The sequence below is a fragment of the Lissotriton vulgaris genome, chromosome 8 (assembly GCF_964263255.1).
Source record: "Lissotriton vulgaris chromosome 8, aLisVul1.2, whole genome shotgun sequence".
Classification (NCBI taxonomy): domain Eukaryota; kingdom Metazoa; phylum Chordata; class Amphibia; order Caudata; family Salamandridae; genus Lissotriton; species Lissotriton vulgaris.
In genome coordinates this window covers 1227939007-1227958809 of record NC_141696.1, presented here as the reverse complement: position 1 = coordinate 1227958809, position 19803 = coordinate 1227939007, and the positions used below count along the sequence as shown (strand labels likewise).

Sequence of the window (19803 nt, the reverse complement as noted above, 5' to 3'; positions counted from 1 at the left end):
CCAATTTAGAGATCTGCACACCGCCATAGCTGATCACTTCGCAAGCTCCGCATCAGTGGCATATACAGAGTTAAGGAAGAAACTGCAGCATTTATCATTTATATTGCACAGCACTGTCACCCAAAGGTGTATCTGGGTGCTGCATAGTTGAAGAACCAGGTCAAGAATGATCAAAAAGAGGAAAAATAGAGATCAGAAACTGGCAGCAAGAGTAAAAATGAAGGCCAGAAAGAAGAGAAATGAAGGTCAGAAAAAAGTAGAAAGAGGCAAAATAAAGATCCGAACGAGCAGAGGCGCAAAAATAGAAGGCATAAAAACAAGCAGATAGCAAGCAGAAAGGAAGGCAGAAAACGAGCAGAGGTTGCACAAACCTAAGTCAGCAGTGGGTAGTGGACTGCGGGCAAGCTGGACGAAGAACTGTCGCAGGGGGAGCTGGCACAAGGACCTGCTCTCTGAACTGACCTCGGTGTGCAGGCGTGGCATTATATGTGGCTCCAGCGTCACTTCTGGGGCAGGTCAACGTGGAGCGGCATGATGTCACCAGCTGGAGCGGGGAAGAAAAACTGAGAAAAATCTCCTGATTCACTCGGGTGCCAGGGGGTAGTCACAAGGTGAGGAACCAGTGGTCATTATCTATAAGAAAGGGTTTTACTGAAGAAAAGCAACTTGTGCTTTATAACATTAATAAATAATGCAGGCATTAGTTAAAAATAAGTGCCTTGAAACACTTCTTAATATGGTAAAAAGGGCTCCACATAAATATTGAGACTCAATAGTGACTGTGATAAATACATGTTGCACAAGAGGGTGTGGTTTGCAGCACAAGATGATGTCTGCCTTTCTCTAGTTCACCCTTGCTTGCACCCATAATCCAACATGATCCTGCCCTCTAATCTTCCATCTTTCTATATGGGTGGGGGGCTTCAGGTCCTCAGACTGGCATGACTGGTTGGGCTGGTTCTAGCCCCACTGCGGCTGGTGCATAGCTGGCAAGTTTCCCATACCCATGTGTGATGTGCTGATCCAGTCTGTTTTTTTCTTTGAATTCTGGGACTTGTTTAATGGAAGACTACACTTCCCAAAATTAAAAAAAACTATTTGGACAGGAGCAGCACATTACGTATGGACTTGGGAAACTTGACAGGGCTGCTGATGTCAAGAACAGAACAGATCTTGTCCCCACGGGCATATTGCCAGCTGTGCACCATGCAGTGCAGAGTTCCTGGAGAGGAAGCCCCACCCACCTGGTAAGCCCTTGAAATCAATTCTGTGCCCACAGGCTCCTGAAGACGTGTGGAAGGGAGGTGGAGATTGCTTCCTGGTTGTGGGCCCCAGCAATGGAGCCAGGCCACACCTGTGGTGGGCAGAGGACCTGGGGCCTCGATGGGGGGGAGAATGGGGCAGCACTGTTAGGACCCTGTGCTTGAATTGGACTGCTGCTGCCCCCTACATAGACAAGGATTGATCATGGCCGGAGCATCAGTGTGAATTACGGAGCGACGGGGGGTGACTGTGCTTGCCAGGCATGGATCTGTTTGCGAGCTGAGACCCCTCCCCCAGATGCCTAGTGATGTCCACTGGAGCTGGACAATAACTTTGAACTTTGCACCTCTCATATGGGGGCTAGCTGGCCCTGGATTGACTGGACTAACATTTCACATCACAAAGGATTGCCTGGCTACTCAAGGACGACTGCAGAGGAGCTGGGTTCCATTTGTCCCCCATTGCTGTTCTGACTGCTAAGCAATGGTTTGCAGACACTCCTTTGAAGATTTGGAGATGGCCCTGTGCAGGCATGTACAGCTGGTGCCTGCTATGGGCTCCCGGTGCTTGAGGGGTTTGTGGCCAGCCTCTTCCTTGGTGGTGCACCTGGATAAGGACAAGGTTCTCTAGAAGCAGGGGAAACTACGAGCCCGCACTGATTGCAGTAGCATAGTTTCAACCAACAACATCCACATCAACAGATCTAACACTTCGGACTATCCTCACCTCCTGAATGGTCCACGAGACAAAAATAGGAGTGGAGGGTGCCGAATGAACCCTTCTAAGGCAAGACTTGTGCTGTGCCATCATCGGGTGACTTAGGCTGAAGGTCGCATTATTGAATTGGAGAACACAGTAAAAGACGTTGTCGCCGCTGTGCCGCAGCTGGGGCAATCTATGAGCAACCTGATTGCTTGTGCTGAGGTTGCAGAGGGTCACTAATGCTGCAACAATTTGAGGTTCATGTACCTACCTGAGAGGACAGAGACCTTTATAAAGTTATGGCTGAAGACTGTGTTGGAAAATGAGAGTTTGTTTTCTGATTGAGCCCTGTGCTCCATCACCTGAAAGCCTTGATCCGTTGCTCTTCTGTGTCTGCTAATAGCCCCCTTTATTAATTTCGGGACAGAGACCTAATTCTGCGGGTTGCACAGGAAAAGGGGGAAGTCTGATAAGAATCATGTAAATTTCAGTTTTCCAAACTACACCAAGATTATACTGATGCACTGCAAATCGTTTGAGCATATAAAGCAGAAAATCAAAGTGATGAATGTGAATTACATGCTCCTATACTCCGGAAACCTAAGGCAATCTACTGGAACAAAACGCTCTTCTTCACGCAACCAGAGCAAGCGAGAGCTTTAATCGAGGAGCAACTCTTAACCTCCTTTCTCAACAAATTCAACCTTAAATGTGGCAGGTTGTGCACAGGACTCCATGAATTCCAGGGTGTGAAGGCTTGGCCACAAGAAAGGACCCTAGTCATGCTCCATAACCAAGTAGGTGGGTGGAGGACACAACACCGTCATAACTGAATCCTTCAAAGACTCCTCTGATTCCAAGTGAGCGGAGACACTGGTCTCGATATACCTGATGCTTCAGACTCTGTGTCAGACACTTCTCCTGGAGGAGGTTCGCCTACATAAACATAGGAAAAGCTAGAAGGGTGAAGTACTGTTGGCACAGCCACAGGTAGCATCTCTTGTTCACTCAAGTTAAGATGATTTAGTTAGTGTTTTAGGGGGACAGAAGCCATTTGGTTGGGAGGATAGGCAGGGACGTTTTGACAGAAATGGGTGTTATAGTTTATAGGAAGTTTTGTAACACAAACATGAATGTGACGCGCACAAATCTTGTCTACTTTTACGATGTTGAAGATTAAATCGCATGGTCACTACCACATTGCACAGTGGACTACATAACAAAATTGAGAGGTGCAGTGAGTCAGTACACGAAAAAGCATGTCCCTGATATTTTCTCCTACAGGAGACTTAGTTATTGGGGACACAGTGCAATTTCTTTGGCAGTCAGGGATACGCCGGGGTGTTTCATGCAGGCCTCCCATGGGTTCCAGAGATGGGGCTTTAGTCTTACACTAATCCTTCCCATTGGTTGAGTTAGTGGTCTACACTGATGACCAGGGCAAATTCATCATAATAAAGGATATATGTGCCTCTCCCCCCCCCCCCCCCCCCCCCCCACACACACACAGCTTGACTTATTGTACTCTCTGTGCGGTAACTGAGCTATTATTAGAACCAATCATGGGTATGATGGTGTTGGATGGAGACTTTAATGCAGCCATGAACCCTTCCCTAGACATGGACAGCCTCTCCTTGACTCCAAGATCCACAGCCCTCATCAAGTGGTCTGACTCAGATGGTTTCTGTGATATGTGGCATAAATGTCACATAAATGACACAGTACACCCACAACTCCATACACCAGTGCTGTTCTTACCAGCTGGTCTACCTGTTTGTCCCTGGGGCTGAGTTGGGTGAGTTGACTGGAGCACAGAAATAGTGTGCAGGCACTCTGATCAGTCCCGTCATGATGTAGATCTTTAAACCTGATCATGGGTGCAAGGGCATATGACATCTAAATACATGGTGTTTAAAAGACGCTCTACAGGAAGACCATTTAATAGGCGCTACAGAGGAATACTTTCGGCTCAATGTGTACTCAGTCTTATCATCCGCTAATCTTTGGGAGGCTTTAGATCATTAGAGGGGAGACCTGGCTTTTAATAGGAGGAAGAAAGGGTAAGGTCTGAGATATTCAATCTCTGGAAAAAGAAATCATTGAGCTTGAAAGCGAGTTGACAGCGAGCTACAACTCTGATACACACATACAACTCCAGCTCACCCGAGCATCCATGAGAACAAAACTACTTGAAACAGTGAAGCTGGTATGTGCAATATCCCAATACAATGCCTACAAACTTGGAAATAAGACAGGCAAGCTCTTTTATTGCCTAGCCAGTAGGAAGGCAGAATCCTTACTTCAATTCAGACAAACCAAGGAGGTAATTTCTCTGACTCCTGGGCAATTGTGGCCCATTTTGCCACTTATTATAAGAGTCTCTTCCACATTCAGCAGCCTTCATTTCTTGAAAAAGAACATACGATTGCAGCTGACCTCAATATGAGGTCATTATCACCTTCAGATCGGGCTGACCTAGATCTTCCCATTACAGCCAAAGAGATCTAAGAGGCTATTATGTTGATGCCCTCTGGCAAAACACCAGGCCCAATGGTTTTCAGCTTGAATTCGTTAAGATATGACACTCCTTTATCTTACCACACCTGTTGGCAATGTTCAAGGAGGCTATAAAAAAGTCTATACTTCCCCACAACCTCTGAGGCACAACCACATCCCTCGTTTTAAAGCCTGGCAAACCCGCAAATGAGTGTGCATCGTATTACACTATCTTGTTAATAAATATAAAGGCTAAGATCCTTCCAGTAATTCTCACCAATAGACTAGTGAAGTCATACACTCCTTGATACACAATGACCAGACATTATGCCTGCCAGAAGTACCCAATACTACCTGTGGTGTGCACACGTCATTCTAGATTTCGAAAAGGATTTTGATTCCGTACACTGACCCTTCATGTTTCAGGTACTCTTCAGCATGAACTTCGTCCTCGCTTCCACAGTTGCATTGTCATGCGTTCCAGCCCCCTATGGGCTCAGGTGCAGGAGATCAGAGCGCTGTCTAACTAATTTCCTATTTGGAGAGGTACACATATATGTCTATGTAGGGGTATTTGTAAAGCGCAGCCGCTACTTCAAAGGGTGTCCTGGCGCTGGATGCCGAGAGGTATCAGTGGGGGCATTAGAAGAAATTATGGGCATGAGAAAAGCAATGTTTTCAGCTTTTTCCGGATCAAGGGTCCCGTCCCTCAGGGGCAGTTTGTTCCAGGGGGATGGGCCCAGGAAGGAAAGGGCCTTAACACCCATTCTGGCCTTTTTAATATGTGGAGTGCTGGCTAGGAAGAGATTTGAGGAACTGAGATTTCTGTGTGGGACATAGAGCGAGATCTTGCGTTTTATGTAGCGAGGGCCCATTCCGTATAAGGATTTCTGAGTCACCAGTAGTGTTTTTAGGATGGTTCTTTTACTTACTGGGAGCCAGTGGAGACTCCTCAGAAGGTTTGACACGTGAGCATCACGGGGGAGCTCGAAGATAGTTCGGGCCGCTGCATTCTGGACAGGCTGAAGCCTGGCAAACACAAGGAGATGATGGACGGAGCACTGAAACTTTTCAGACTCTCAACCCCAGTCACAGATCTGGGTTGAATCCATCATAGTTCCTTAGCTCACTTCGCCCCCTCAGTTCAGATACAGCTGTATGCAAATCAGTCTTGACCCTGTGCCTCATGGGAACAGTCCAGCCCTAACTAGACTGGACTGTTTCCAGTCCATGTCTTTCCTGGACTGGAAACAAGCATCCTGGGACTGGTTTCTGGGTAACACCCTTCATCAGCCCGATTAGCTCGAATCCAGTGGCAAAGTGAGCAAGGGACCCACGTCTGGGCATACCCTGCCGACTTAGGGCAAACACAAGGACATGATGGATGGAGCGCTGAAGCCTGTCCATCAGATACCTGGGCATGCCCAAGTAGAGGCCATTCCAGTAATCAAGACGAGATACGATCAGGGTTTGAATTGCCTGCTGTCTGGCTGCCACTGACAGCAGGAACAAAAATTTCTGAACCAGACGCAGGAGAGCAAAACAAGTGCCTACTACTGAATTTACTTGGGTAGGGAATAGCAGCTGATTATCTAATTTAAAGCCCAAGTTTTTTCACCACCTGATTTTTGATAATGGGGGCGGGAGCATCAGGTGGCCAGAAGGACTGCAGCGGTGTTTCTGCATCCACGCCAAAGAAAAGTAGCTCCGTCTTTCCCGCATTACATTTCAGCTGGTTCACGGCCAGCCACCCAAATACAGCTGAAAGGCAGGTACTAATTAACTTACCAGGGCAGGGCGCATTGTTCTTTCACGTGAACAGCGTGAGACACAATTTTTACTCCTAAGGATTCTACCAGCGTATCCAAAGGTGTAAGGTAGATATTGAACAAGGTCGGACTCAGGGCAGAGCCCTGCCGGACACCTACCTTCAACTTGCGAGACGTGGCAGAGTAGGGATGGCACCATACTTCCTGACCCCTCCCCTCGGTGAAAGATGCCAGCCATTTCCTGGCCAGCCCCCCAATGCCAATCAAGTGGAGACGTGTCAGAAGAATCTGGTGGAAGACTGTATCGAAAGCGGGCGATCGGTCTAACAGGGCCAACAGGGCCAACAGCGCCCCCACTTCCACACCAAGTCGGATTAGAGTCAACTACCTCCAGCAGTGCTGTTTCGGTGCTGTAGTTGGGGCAAAAGCCCAAATGTCTGGGATGAAGTAGGCAGTTCTTTTCGAGGTAAGATGATAGCTGGTGGTTCACATGTTTCTCTAGAAGTTTCGAGAAGGCGGAAGGCAGGAGATTCGCCTATAGTTGGACGGATCAGCTGGTTCTGCCTGGGCTTTTTTTAGCAGCGGGATAACCTCTGCTTGTTTCCATTTGGGAGGTACTATGGCTTGACGAGAGGGAAGTATTCAGTAACTTGTTCATGAGTGGGTTGATAGCCTCTGCCCCTAAGACACGTCTCCCCTTTAATGCATCCTGACTGTGGAGCCATTGTCGTTTTGCATTATGAGAGATTCCCAACTTTTGAACTTTCTGTGGGACGATGTGATTGAATATAGAGTGTCATCTTAAGCTGACAACAAGTTACTCAATGTACAGAGGCCACATCTTCAGAAAAACCTTGGATCCACAGGTCAACTGGCAAAAGGCAACATACATTTGTATCACCCTTTGCTCCTCTGGACTGTTTGGCACACACTCAACTACAACTAGTGCACAATTATTTCACGTTCTGGGAATTGAACATTATGCCCCTGCTTTGTCACACAAAGAGGATGTTGGAGGGTTGGTCTTCTCTTCCTATTTCTATAATGGGTAGGTTGGTCTTAAAATGGGGTCTCTACTCCAATTTCTGTACACACTACAAAACAACCTTAACTTTATCCAAGACAGTTTTTTCGTGGAACTACAGTCTTTGGGTACCGGATTCCTATGGGCAGTTAAGAAACCCAGTATCTCCTTGGCAAAATGCACCCAATTTTCATATAAAGCTGGGTACTGCAGACATTCACCTCTGTTCCCTAGCTTCCCAAAACCTCTCCATAAATAAATGGTTATTCATTGACAGGCAAGGCTGAGTGATACATCTGTACCTAAGCCTATTGGAAGATCCTGAGATACTTTCATTACTATATGGGAAAAGACTGCCCCATTGGCTGTCATAGATCACTAAGCTACCATTTCTATGTGTGCTGGTGTAAGGCCCTGAGGCACATACAGTGGTTAGCTAAACTGATTAATGAGACTCGCTTCTGGCATGGGACTTGGTTGACAATCATATCAAAACTTAAGGGGCTTAGGACCTAGGACTAGATAGGCATATCAAACTGGGGTGACATCTGGGCAGACACTCCTATCAAATACTTTGAGCAGCTGGCTGCAAAGTGTATTGCATCATAGTTCTTTAGATAATTGCAATTGTGTCATTCTCTAGAGTCTTATAAAATGGCCCTGAACTCTATCGAACCCAAACTAACAGTGGAAGTATTACTTGGTAAAGGTATTTCCAGGGTGTATCGGTCTCTGGTACTTAACATTCCCAACCTGCTAGGGAAGAGGAGGTGCATTTAGGAACAAGAACTTGCTGAAATGGAGGACTCGAAATGGCAAGAGGTGAAAATGATAGCTCTCTTATTAACCATTTCATTAAGAATCAGACTAATTCAGGTAATTACTTTCATATGGTATACTATAACAACAAAAGGCTGTGGAGAGTAAGCAAAGCTTCTAACACACATTTCTTCATGCATAAAGTCACCATCAGAATGTTTTATCACATTGTGTGGCAATACCCCATGATACAAGTTTATTGGCAACAAATACACATCAGATTGAGTAGAGTCCTATAGATGCCCATTCATTTAGACCTATAGATGTGGAGGCTAACCAAAAGTTTGTAAGTGAAACAGGTAGCAGACAGCATCTTGTACTTGGGATGCTAATGGATCAATATGTTTGGAATGACAATAGGGAACAAATCTCTTTCACTTAGCTTAAGAGGAGAATGTCCATGTATTCTGGTGGGAGATCGAGGTATCCAAATTTTAGGACTTCAGGAGCAAGATCGCAAGGTTGAGAGTTTTGGGATCCAGGTGCCTGATTTCTCTATGGTTCTGCTTGAGAAGGTCAGCTTGTTGGGTAGCCTCTCATGGGGGACCACTGAGACATCGAGGAGAGTGGTGAACCATGGTTTCCATGCCCATGTGGGAGCCACCAGGATACGGGTGAGAGAGGGCTGTCAAGGTTTCCGAACCACACACGGAAGAGGAATAAGAGGAGGAAAAGTGTAAGCAAATACCCCTGACCAACTCATCCATAGTGTATTGTTCTTGAACTGCGAGTGTGTGTGTGGAAACCTGGAGGCGAAGTTTGGGCATTTGGCATTTTCTGCTGTGGCAAAAATGTCTATCTCTGGTAGTCCCCAACACTGTAAATAGTGGTGGAGGACTTGGAGGATTATGCACGGCATATATCTCTTAATTAATTCAACGCTCTTTGAGCCTAATATGTGTTGCTGGTGAATTAAATTGATGCCTTTGTGTAGCCCCGTTTAGTAATAAGGTTCTATTTGTAAAAAGAAGTACAGTAACTATTTGGCGGGTGAATATTTAAATGTTCAACTAGTCTTTGTTCTTTGAATGAACACTATGAAACCAGTTTCTTTCCGTTTCTGGATAGTTTGTGAATATTTGATTTCAAATTGAGCCCTTGTCGAATGCCTATACTTGAAACAAAAATAGATCCTCTTCCTCTGTTGTCTGTAACTAGTTTAATGGCATCTCTTATTAGCTATGCAATGTGTTGCTGCTGATTCCATCTATTAAGTGCCGAAAGAAATCTTTGTTTCCAAGTTGATATAGTTCTGCCTGAGATGCAGGCTGTAGGAGCGTGTTTCTTTCCGCAAACAAAATATTTTTAAAGCCATTTCTCTGAGGATCTACCTTTAATCACCTCTGTAAGAACTCATTATTTCAGCCCTGTGTTTCTCTAGCGAGGGGGTTCTTGACTGTCCCAGGAGTAAAACAATAGGTATGAGGTCACTTGGAACGTTACAATTCCAGCTTAATTCGCAGGCCTACCTAGATTTCCGTTTCAGAACCCAAAAATAGTTCCATTGGAGGCCTTCAGAAGTCAATATAAATCATACAATTTAAATTAACATTTATCAGCTTTTGCGTTGTTCTGTAATCGAATACACAGTCTGTCAAGTTTAATGGAACAGCATGATTTAGAAAATAATACATTTGGCAACCCTAAAAAGCATTTTTATAAATGATCACATTACCTAAACTATACCAAACATATCTTTATAATTGTAAATGTAAAATATTTGTTAGCAGAAGAATACTGTGTTAATACTTTTAGTTTTCTTGCTTGGCCATTTGTTTGTGAAGGACTTACAAGTTACTTTCCCCTTTTTAGGTACCTATGGCCTAATGACATCTTTGGAAGCAGCTCTGACGACGAGGTCCAGACTCTGTTGAATATTTATTTCCGACATCAAACGCTGGGACAGACGGGCACATATGCACTTGTGGGATGCAACCAGAACCTGTCCGAAATCTGCGGCAAACTGATGGAACTGAATGTGGAGATCCGCGATATGATTCGCAGAGCTCAAAACTACCGGGTTGTCTCTACTTTACTTCCCGACTCCAGCCTTTCTGGCACAAGCCTCTGACAGGAACATGGTGTCTACCTTTTGTTACAAGTTGGAAGTGCATGCTTGCTGGAGCAAGGTCAGTTGGAGTCTACTCACTCTTAGGAAGGCTTGGTCCAGCTGTTCTCGCGGTTGTTACCTTCAAGACATTTTCTGCAAATAAATGGGCAGAGCTTCAACTGTGTAGCAATACACTAAGAACAAAGGTAGCTTAGAACAACCGAGACACTTTCTTGCCCTGTTGCACAACTAATTAGTATTTCACTGACAACGGTAACTCACTACTGAAAGGAAAAGTGACTTCCATTGCATACCAAAGCCTACTTTCTCGAACAATATTTCCTTTCTAAAGAACTTCATGTTAGGTTGGCAAAAGTGCAATGTTTTCTTTGTGAAATTATATATATATGTGTGTGTATATATATATAAATATCAATGTTAAATACTTGTAAACTTATTTCTTGCTTTCTGGGCTAAGTGGATAGCAGGCGGAATGAAGCTGGCCGCAGGATACTATAAGGATTTTGGCCAAAAGCTGAGGGGCCTGTACATATGGAAGCAAGCTGTAAATGGACTGCACTGTAATGTATACACTGTAATTTAAACTAAATTACTGTATCTTGAAAACACTGAGCTGCTATGAAGTATGTTTCCTAAAGTTGCTAGGCTAGGTTCCTTAAGGTACTGCACCTCATTGCGTGGGTCTTCTGTTATGGCCCAAGTACCAACAAAGTAGATATGTTTTTTAACGGATCTTTGCTGCTTTTTACTAGAGGGTTGCTTTCCTGAATATATTTATACTATGAAAAAGAAAGCTAATATGACGGTCTTTTTTATCTTCCCTGACATCTTTCAGTCTATTAAGCATGCACACTTATGTTTAATATAAATTTGGTTCTCAAACGTTTAAAATGTTGATAGCAAAATTGCAAGTTCTCTAGTTAAGTTTATTATATAATTTTATTGAAGAAATATGTACATACACAAAAATATGTGTATGTATCTATCCATATACTTGTATATTGAGGACATTCTGGTAAGTTTTTTCCTCCTCATATGGACTGCTGTCAGGTGTTGAATGTGTGCATGGAATTTATTTGCACATCGGAGGCACTTTTATTCAGGCATTATCTATGTAACTTATTCACTCTGTAAATACACTTGCGATTTTTGTGAAGTAACCCGATTGAAATTTTGTTCAGTACATCTTTGAACTGAAAGATAAAGGTACTGTAGTCTATCAATACGCTACTTCTTTATTATTACTCTGGTGTCTGTACTTTGTCTGTTCTATGCAAATAATGTGGCTGTTGTAAATGAAGCAGTTTAATTATTTCAACACAATGTGGGCCCTCCTATAAGAAGTGTTTAGACCTGCTCTTACTAGGGCCCTTCATTGAATTCATTGTAGCTAAACAGTGTCTGTGGCACTATGCGCAAAAGAGGTCTTTTTGCTAATTTTGTTCAGTTATGCTAAACTAATGAACCCTCTATGGTTGCTGTCTAATCGTCCTGATCGTCAAAAGCATTAGCTGATCTTCATTGTGCAGCAGTGTGGGATGAATGCTTGGCACTTCCAGAAGAAGTCTGAGATGCTACCTCCAACATAGTCAGCAAGTGTCCCTCGCCTGTTCTATTACATCGGCTTGGACCAGGGTTGGGCAAGACGTGTGTAAGATTAAAGATTTGCACACCTGGTCCTATAATACATAAAGAATGCTGATAATAAAGTACTCCCTGCACAGGAAATTAAATACTAAGCAAATATGTGTTAACTACGACAACCAGGGCGATTATTGTTAGACAGATACACACACAAACCTTTACCAGTGTTCAGAGAACAAGAAACTGGGTCTGTGTACCAGTTCCTGATTTGACTACCATGCCTGAGAGTCCAGTTCCCAGCGTTGGTTAGTATCAAGGGGGTACGTTTTGGAGAAACGTGGAGTAAATAAAGCATTTTTAAGTTTGGAGTACAAGTAAAATTGGTCAAAACTTGAAACACTGCAGCTCTAAAAAGGGAATGCTTACTTGCAGTCTGAATACATTGTACAAAGTATTGAGATATCCACTCCCAACCAGCTATGCCCTCCTACTACAAGAGATGCAGCAGTGGCTCCTCCACAATGATGGAGGAGCATCGCCCCCCCCCCCTCACATGCAAAAAGCCAGAAAACAAAAAACAAATTGGTAATAAAAACAACTTTATTATCATACTTTTTGCTGTCTGTAGCAGGCGCAAGCATAGAGTGTGGCGGGCCAGGTTAACAGGGCAGGGACTGGGAGGAGGACTGGTAGGTGCACTTAACCGCACGTGTCAGTTTGTTGGCAGGCGGTCTTGGGCCAGCCAAACTGACATGCGCACTTAGGTTTCTCCACCCGAGCTGTGCTGCACAGCCAGGTGGGGAAAAGGCCCAGGCTCCCTACCCTGACAGAGCATCAAAGCAGCCCGCTCAGGCCAATCCCCACCCTGCTCTCGTGCTTGATATACATAACATGAGAGCAGTGTCTGGAGTGGGTGGGGACTCTGGGAGCCTGTGCCGGGAGTAGAGGAGCTCCAAGGCAGCTGGCAGTGTAAGCTAAATCTATTTTCTATTTAGTATTAACCCCCTCCCCTCCATGCCCCCCTCGTGTCCCCAAACTCCCTGCTCCACCACATATTACTTGTATCAGCCGCTACTGAAGAGATGAGCCTAGTGTTTGCATATTTCAGAGCAGGCCATATGCCAAGGCTTAGTCCAGAATGTAGAATGAAAGGATCTCATTTACTTGGTGCATTAAATGAAATAGTGTTGCCACATCCTATACAAACAGTGGCAGTTGAAAGATTTTGGGGACAAAGTCTATTTTGGGGATGTCTCTTTGCAGCACTTATTTGTATAAAATGTGTATTGACATTTAAGACAACAAGGTACAAACCAGTAATAACAACCATATCCAGGGTGAAAAAGAGGGGAACTGTGGAGTCTATGGTTCGGAAACCATCAACCCATCACAGGAGTTGCACTCATTCTGTCTATTGAGTGACACATGTATTAGCACTAAACTACAACCTCACGCCTACTCCACTCGTGGCTTGAATCATTTGGCATATTCACACCAATCATCATTTTCCTGAGTGTCTAACGGGGCCTGGCATCTGGGTGCTGTAGCATGTCTGCGAGCATCACCGCCCAAGCCTGCAAGTCATCAGTGAGTTGTCTATCCAGCATTTACACACACTGCTTTCTTCAGTCACCGCCCATTCAGTCATGTCTCTCACTCACTCACACATATCCGGAGGAGTAAGGGACATCCAGCGGATAGCCACTGCGCTTAGCAAGGATCAACCCCAGCAATAGGAACCACCTACTAAGTCCTGTCATCTTGCGTGTTGGTGCCTGCCCCTACAGCCATTGTCTAGCATCTCTGGGGACTTCCCAAGTCTGTTTGGAACACTAATGAATTTAGTACCAATTTTTAGGTTATTCAGTGATAATCTGCTATGCAAAACAATATTGAATGACATGTTTTACAACTACAAGGTAATCTTCCAGAAATTGAGAAATGCGTAGAGACCCAAGCTCCTTGGTGTCTACCAGCCAACAATACCAAAGAAAAACGTAGGACATGGTGAAGCGATTTTCTGTGCTTGGATATAGATTTGTTTTTACTTGTGACAAAAAATTGAGTTATCTAAGCAGCCTGTTCATTGAATTGCAGTAAAGACATTGTAAGGGTTACAAGAAGGATGTTTAGTGGATTAATGCATAATTGTAAAATGAAACCTATGGTGATAGCGCTTAAAAATTTAGGTCTCTGCTGGATACTCCTACCTGCAGATTTCTCACCTGGAGAATAACATAACATAACATGTGTATTTGTAAAGCGCAAGTTCACCCCAGCAACGGGGCATCTTGGCGCTGAAATAACAGATGTATATTGTTACCCAACTCAATGGTACTCATTTTATCAACCTCAAATGGATGAAAGGCTGAGTGGAACCGCCGGGATTTGAACCTGTGACCATGAGGTCGAATACAGGCCCCTGCAGTGGATGCATTAGTCCACTGAGCCACCAGACCCAGCATCAGACCCAGGCATCAGACTGGATCAGGAAACTTCAAAGCGCTTGTTTTGTATGTAGGGAGCGCTAACTTATGGACACCGCAGGTTGCATCAGATGACATCACAAAAGCCATATAGCACCCACCCTGCTGTTCCAACGTTAGTTCCCATTTTTCTTTACCTTCAATACGGGGCCAAAGCTCGTTCTCTCTAGAGAATTGTGATTTGTCCTCATAACAAATTTAACTTAGCGCAGTACTGTGTTTACTCTAAAATGTTCGGGCTTCAAGCCCTGTAGTGATTTGTGAGGGACAGATGTCCATAACTGTTTGCTGTGCTTGCAGGCGGACCACGATTCCCGTACGTTCAACTCCTGCCAAAGTATGCACAAATGCAATGTGGCTCGTCAGCAAGCAAGTGGAAGTAGTGGTCTCACCCGGTAGCCGCTGGTAGGGTACGGGGACAGGTGAAGGTGGGGAGTTTTAGGAAATAAAAAGGAAAACTTACCTGTTGGTCGCTGTCGCCAGCTCCTGCCTCTTCTCAGCAGGAACAGGAAGCACCGAGGCTCTCATCCTCCGTTAGCCAGTCACGGCGCTGCTGATAGCAGCAATGTGGTTGCTCGGAGCGCTGTGGTTCGGCGCTCAGAGAGGGAGTGGAAGCCTGGGCATGTTCTCCATGCAGGCTGTAGTACAGCCTGGGTGGAGAACCTGCAGAGTGTGCATGATTGCTTGTCCGGCCGGAACAGTCATGCCCACTTTAGGTGCAGCATCAGTCACGCCTCCCCCCTGCCACCCTAACCTGGCAGGCGGCAACTGCAATACTACAAGCATTGAAATAGCCAATAGGTCTAGCCTTTGGCACATATCTGTTGTTTTTAGGTCGAGCCTAGCGGGAGCACTCATGCGCTGTTCGTTCTGTGAGGCATGGGGTAGTCGAGTATGGTGTGGAAGCCTCGCCTTCTCTCCACCCATATTTTTGATTGGCTGGTGTCAATGTCCTTGGTAAATGCTGGTTTCTGATTGATAAGGAGGCTTGTTAGTCCCTCCTTGTTACCGCTCTGTCACCATTTGTTACCTCCCATGAGGACTGAATCTTTTACTTGTGGCGTTACACGGTCTCATAAGTCGGTGAGCACTATTGTTTTTTTATTTGCAGCGCGTTCCGCTTTCACTTTAGCGGCCGCGCTTGTTTATTTAATTAATTTGCCGTGCGGGCCAAAAGGGAGCGTTTCTACTCCCTAATCTAACAAGCATTTGCAATGCAATAGGTCCCGCATTTACGCGAGTTTCAGCTATTGACATTGCAGATAACAATGCCTTTTTTTATTTTTTTGTTTTTAAAATTTAAATAAAAGGCATTATCATTTACAATGCCAATAGCTTAAACTCGGGTAAATGGCAGACTTATTGCATTGCAAATGCTTCTTAATGTCTCTTTTCAGTCAATCAGCCGAGCAGTTGCACTAATTTCTACCCCTTCCACCAAATTCTCTGATTGTTTCTCTCTCCACGTTTTGCCCCTATCGACAAATTATCAGCGCTATTAATTACAAAACAGCTGCCAGCCTGAGCGGAGGGAACAGGCAACTTGCCAAACACACTCAGGTCTCAAGTAAATGCAGGCGTCTTTTTATGCACCTAGTACATACTGGTTTTTACAGCCTTTACTGTTAGGGACGGCGAATCTTCACATTCTCAGCCCTGCTGAACTAATAAAAAATGCACATTCCTGTCTCTGCTTCCCTGTGTGGCAAAAATAAACATCACACAGGCCTACGTGTGCGCACAAACACATAGGCAAACTTGCAGACAGACGTGTCTGTAGGGACACCCTTTACAGACCTGCCAGGGAGGTTTTCTATAATCCTTGCACCCGTGGACAGCTTTCTGCCGGGTAAGTGTATCCAAATTGCCTTTATCCTGTTTTTAAAACGCGCATTTTGTCTCTCAGCGATCTTTCCCTGGGCTCAATTTAGAACACGAGAACTTTTAATCTGTAGTTTCTGCAATCACATAGAACTCTGATCATTTCACAGAAGACTGCTTGGACAGGGAATGTTGTTACCATATGATTGCTGTTAAACAAAGCTTTGAGTGGGATGAAAAAAACTGGGGGGAGGAGGGTCTCATAGAGGCGTGGCTTAAAACACTTAAGCTAAAAATCTGTGCTTAGCCCAACTGGTATTTTGCTGCTTCTGTCCATTAATCTAGACATATGATAGACAAACTAACATTACACCTACAACAAGCCAGGACTATTGGTTTTGTCAATAGCTGTAAATTACATAAGATAAATAAGCAACAACTATCACTTCGTTGCATATAATATTGAAAATGCTACTTGCTCTTGTGGGCCAGGTTGTGGCATAGGGCTAGAGCAGCCAACCTTCAAGCTGAGAAAACCGGTTCAAGCCCAACGTCCTGTGATTAAAAAACATGAATATGGCCTTGTGTAATGGAACTGGGGCTCAGGTAAAGCGCTCCAAGTTTGCGATATATAAAACTGAAAAACTTGTCTCTTTGAAGTTACATCAAACGCAGTGAGGTGTTGTACTTTTGCAGAGTTAAGTTTTTTTATCATCCTGAGGGTAAAAATGGAGGGCCCGATAGGGACCCGTTTCTGCACCTGCTTTTATAAACTGACGATACTCAGCACCCGCAGGACACGCACCACTTAAATCTCTGCTACTGTAGTTTGCAAAAAAACTTTCTTTTTATGTGTTTTCCTATTTTAAAAATGTTTGGTTTGGTTCAGCATATTGTATTCGGGTGGGAGCGTAAAATGAAATGAAATACCAGCCTTTGTAAAGCGCTCCGCTACCTCTGGAGAGGTGTCCCTGCTCTAGGGGGCGTCGGGAAGATTAAGCGAACTATTGCCCTGAGTCACAAGGTGCTGGGCTAACCTGGCACTGGGGATCGAACCGTGAGACCCCTTGTTCCGGAGTCAGCCGCCCTGGCTGCTGCACCACACCTCTTCCCTTGAGAGACATGTTTTGTCGAGCCTAGAGTCTGCACGGATGTATGACGGTACCACGCGTACTTGTACAACGCGTACCGTTACAACGCTACTTTTACCACGCAAGTCGTTACAACGACTTGCGTGGAGGGGCGCTGGATAGTAAATTATTTAATTTACTATTCCAACTCCAGTCCCCGTGGACTCTAGGGAAAGGAGTTGGATAGTAAATTAAAGTATTTACTATCCTGGAGCGCCCCCCAGCGCATTTCGTTGTAACGGCCTGCGTGGTAAAAGTATTGTTGTAACGGTACCGCGTTGTAAAATATGCGTGGTAACCGTTGCATACCGTCTGCACACATGCGCTGCTCTGCGAGGCATGCTATATTCTCTGTGATGATTGACCACATCAACTTACTTAACAAACACTGGCAAAACCAATAGCTCTAGCTGAACACTTGTAATGCAGTTTACAAGACTGTGGCCATGGCCGTCCGCAGGGGAGGGCAAGGGGGTGCGCTTGCCCCCCCTGGGTCACCGGTCCCATTCCTTTTGGTCCGTAATGTTCAAGATTACAGCAGGCTGTATCCTGCGAGAAGCCCCAGGAGTTTAAATGGTCTCTCACTTGGGGCCTCTCGTAGTTCTCTTTGAACTCTAGAGGCCGCAGCAGCCCCTCCCCGACCTCGAGCAGACTGTGGACAGGCCCATTGTCATTCTGTCTGCTGCTGATCACCACATAAAGAATGACAATGGGCCGTCTGCATTAAAAGTGCCCTGAAGGCGAGTGAGGAAGTTAAAATGTTGCCCCCCCCTGGAAGGCGAGTGATGAAGTTAAAAGTTTGCCCCCCCCTGGAAACATTTCTGCGGACGCCTTCTGATTTAAATAGATGCAGCCCTTCCAGCATTAATAGGAATGTGGGCACGAGGATAGCCTAGGTACAGAGGCCCTCGCCCCAGCACCCACCATGCTCTGGTTCTCACAGGCATAGTCCTTTATGGCAGTTGTTTGTTTTTTTGGCAAGGTGGCGGAAGTGCCAGGTCCAAAGAGGCTGGTCATTGTCAGGAAGAGAAAAAGACGGGTAGAGAGAGCTCATTAGTTCCAGCCTTAAAGTTAAAAAAAATGCACGTTAATAACATCCCTGCATAATGAGACGCTGGTATCCCTTCTACATAGGATGGTGCTCTGTAATGTGATTTATTCTGTTCCCACACAGCAACCGTACCGAAGATAGGCGCAGGAAACAAAAACAAGCGATCTGCGAGGAGAGGGCGAAAGAAAAAGTAATGCACTGAAACACGCCATGTGGCAACTACTGAAATGATTCATGTATCATGGTCAGTCGCCAGGGCAGTAACAAACCAGCCACAAGGTGAGACAAATGCACACTTTTCACCAATGACAGCAATGCAATTTGGACAGGCTGACCAGGCTACCAATAAAAAAGTGGTAGGTGTGTTCAAACTCCAAAGAGCGATTACGGCATGCCTCGCAGAGCAGCGCATGTGTGCGTGATGACTCTAGGCTCGAACTAAAAAATAAAATGATAACGTTCTGTTATCATTTTATTTTTTCCTTTGCAGTGCTTTAAAGCAGTGAGGCAACATTTCTTAGCAGAGGAGCCGCTGCTGGTCTCACCTCCTTTGCCTGGAAGTGTTTCTGTGGTCTTGGGCAAACCACCAGGGAATCTGCCTCACCTCTAATCACTTAGCAGAGTCTCTGAATGTCAGAGCTGACAGTGTCAGTTGGGGTTATCGTGCCAATCATAAGTAGCGCCTCCTACCAAAGATAGTTTAGGACCTCTTTGCACAGTAGGCATTCCTCTACAATGCCAGCAATTCTGTGCTCTCCAGTATCCCTTGAGGTGAGCCTTAGGGGAAACGTTTCATGTGCAGTGCCACTTTCAGTTGCACTACGCATTTCACCCCATACCCTTGATTCCTCGAGGTCCAAGGGATACTTTCAAGACCGGGCCCATATGATTCTCATTGCTCTACTCTGTTAATGTCAGTTTATCCACTGACCTTGAAGCTTGGAAAACATAGATGCAAACTGAAGTGGTTGTGTTGAGGTGTAGGTGCTATATGGCTTTGTTAATGCCATCTGATGCCACTTCCGGCGTCAATGTGAAGCCAGCGTCCCTACTCGTGAATTGAGATCTTTGAAGTTTCCGGATCCAGTCTGCTGCATGGAATTATTCTACAGATGAGAAATCTGCAGGTCGATAAAGTATCCACCAAAAAGATCTTTTTCTTAGGTGGCAGATAATCAAAGGAGCTGGACCTTTCTCTCTGCCTATAGAGTGACTGAAAAGAAAGGGACCTGTGGAAGACAAGGGAGTGGAAGACTGGATCCCAAACAGAAGCCTAAAACTAAAGTATTTCACTCAAACCCACCTGGACTAGAAACAGAGTGACGGTCCTCAGGAGCCAACCCCATTTGCGTGTGCCCTAGACAAACGAGCACTGTAACAAGTCCCCAGAGGTGATTGAATTTCAGTGATACTTTCTATAGTCCTAGAAAAGAGAAGGATGCGCCCATATCCCAGGTCCAGCTACTATTATTCAGTCAGATCGACACCGTCCGAGTGAAATATGCGGACTGTGTCTCCATGCAATTTACAGACGCATTCAACAGCACCCGCACTGTGTGTGCTTGCTTGAACGCCCCAACTGGTGCT

At 45.2% G+C, this 19803-nt stretch overlaps 1 protein-coding gene across 6 annotated transcripts in view; it reads left to right on the top strand.

Moving 5' to 3' along the window:
* The window catches only part of FRY (FRY microtubule binding protein), a 674187-nt gene extending 662820 nt beyond the window's left edge, over window positions 1-11367 (top strand). For all 6 annotated transcript variants that reach the window (XM_086935130.1, XM_086935129.1, XM_086935133.1 and 3 more), the window contains one exon: window positions 9886-11367. In XM_086935130.1, the coding sequence (XP_086791256.1) occupies window positions 9886-10144 (259 nt within the window). In that variant the 3' untranslated portion in view covers window positions 10145-11367. The remainder of the gene's footprint in view (window positions 1-9885) is intronic.
* The last annotated feature ends 8436 nt before the right edge of the window (window positions 11368-19803 follow it).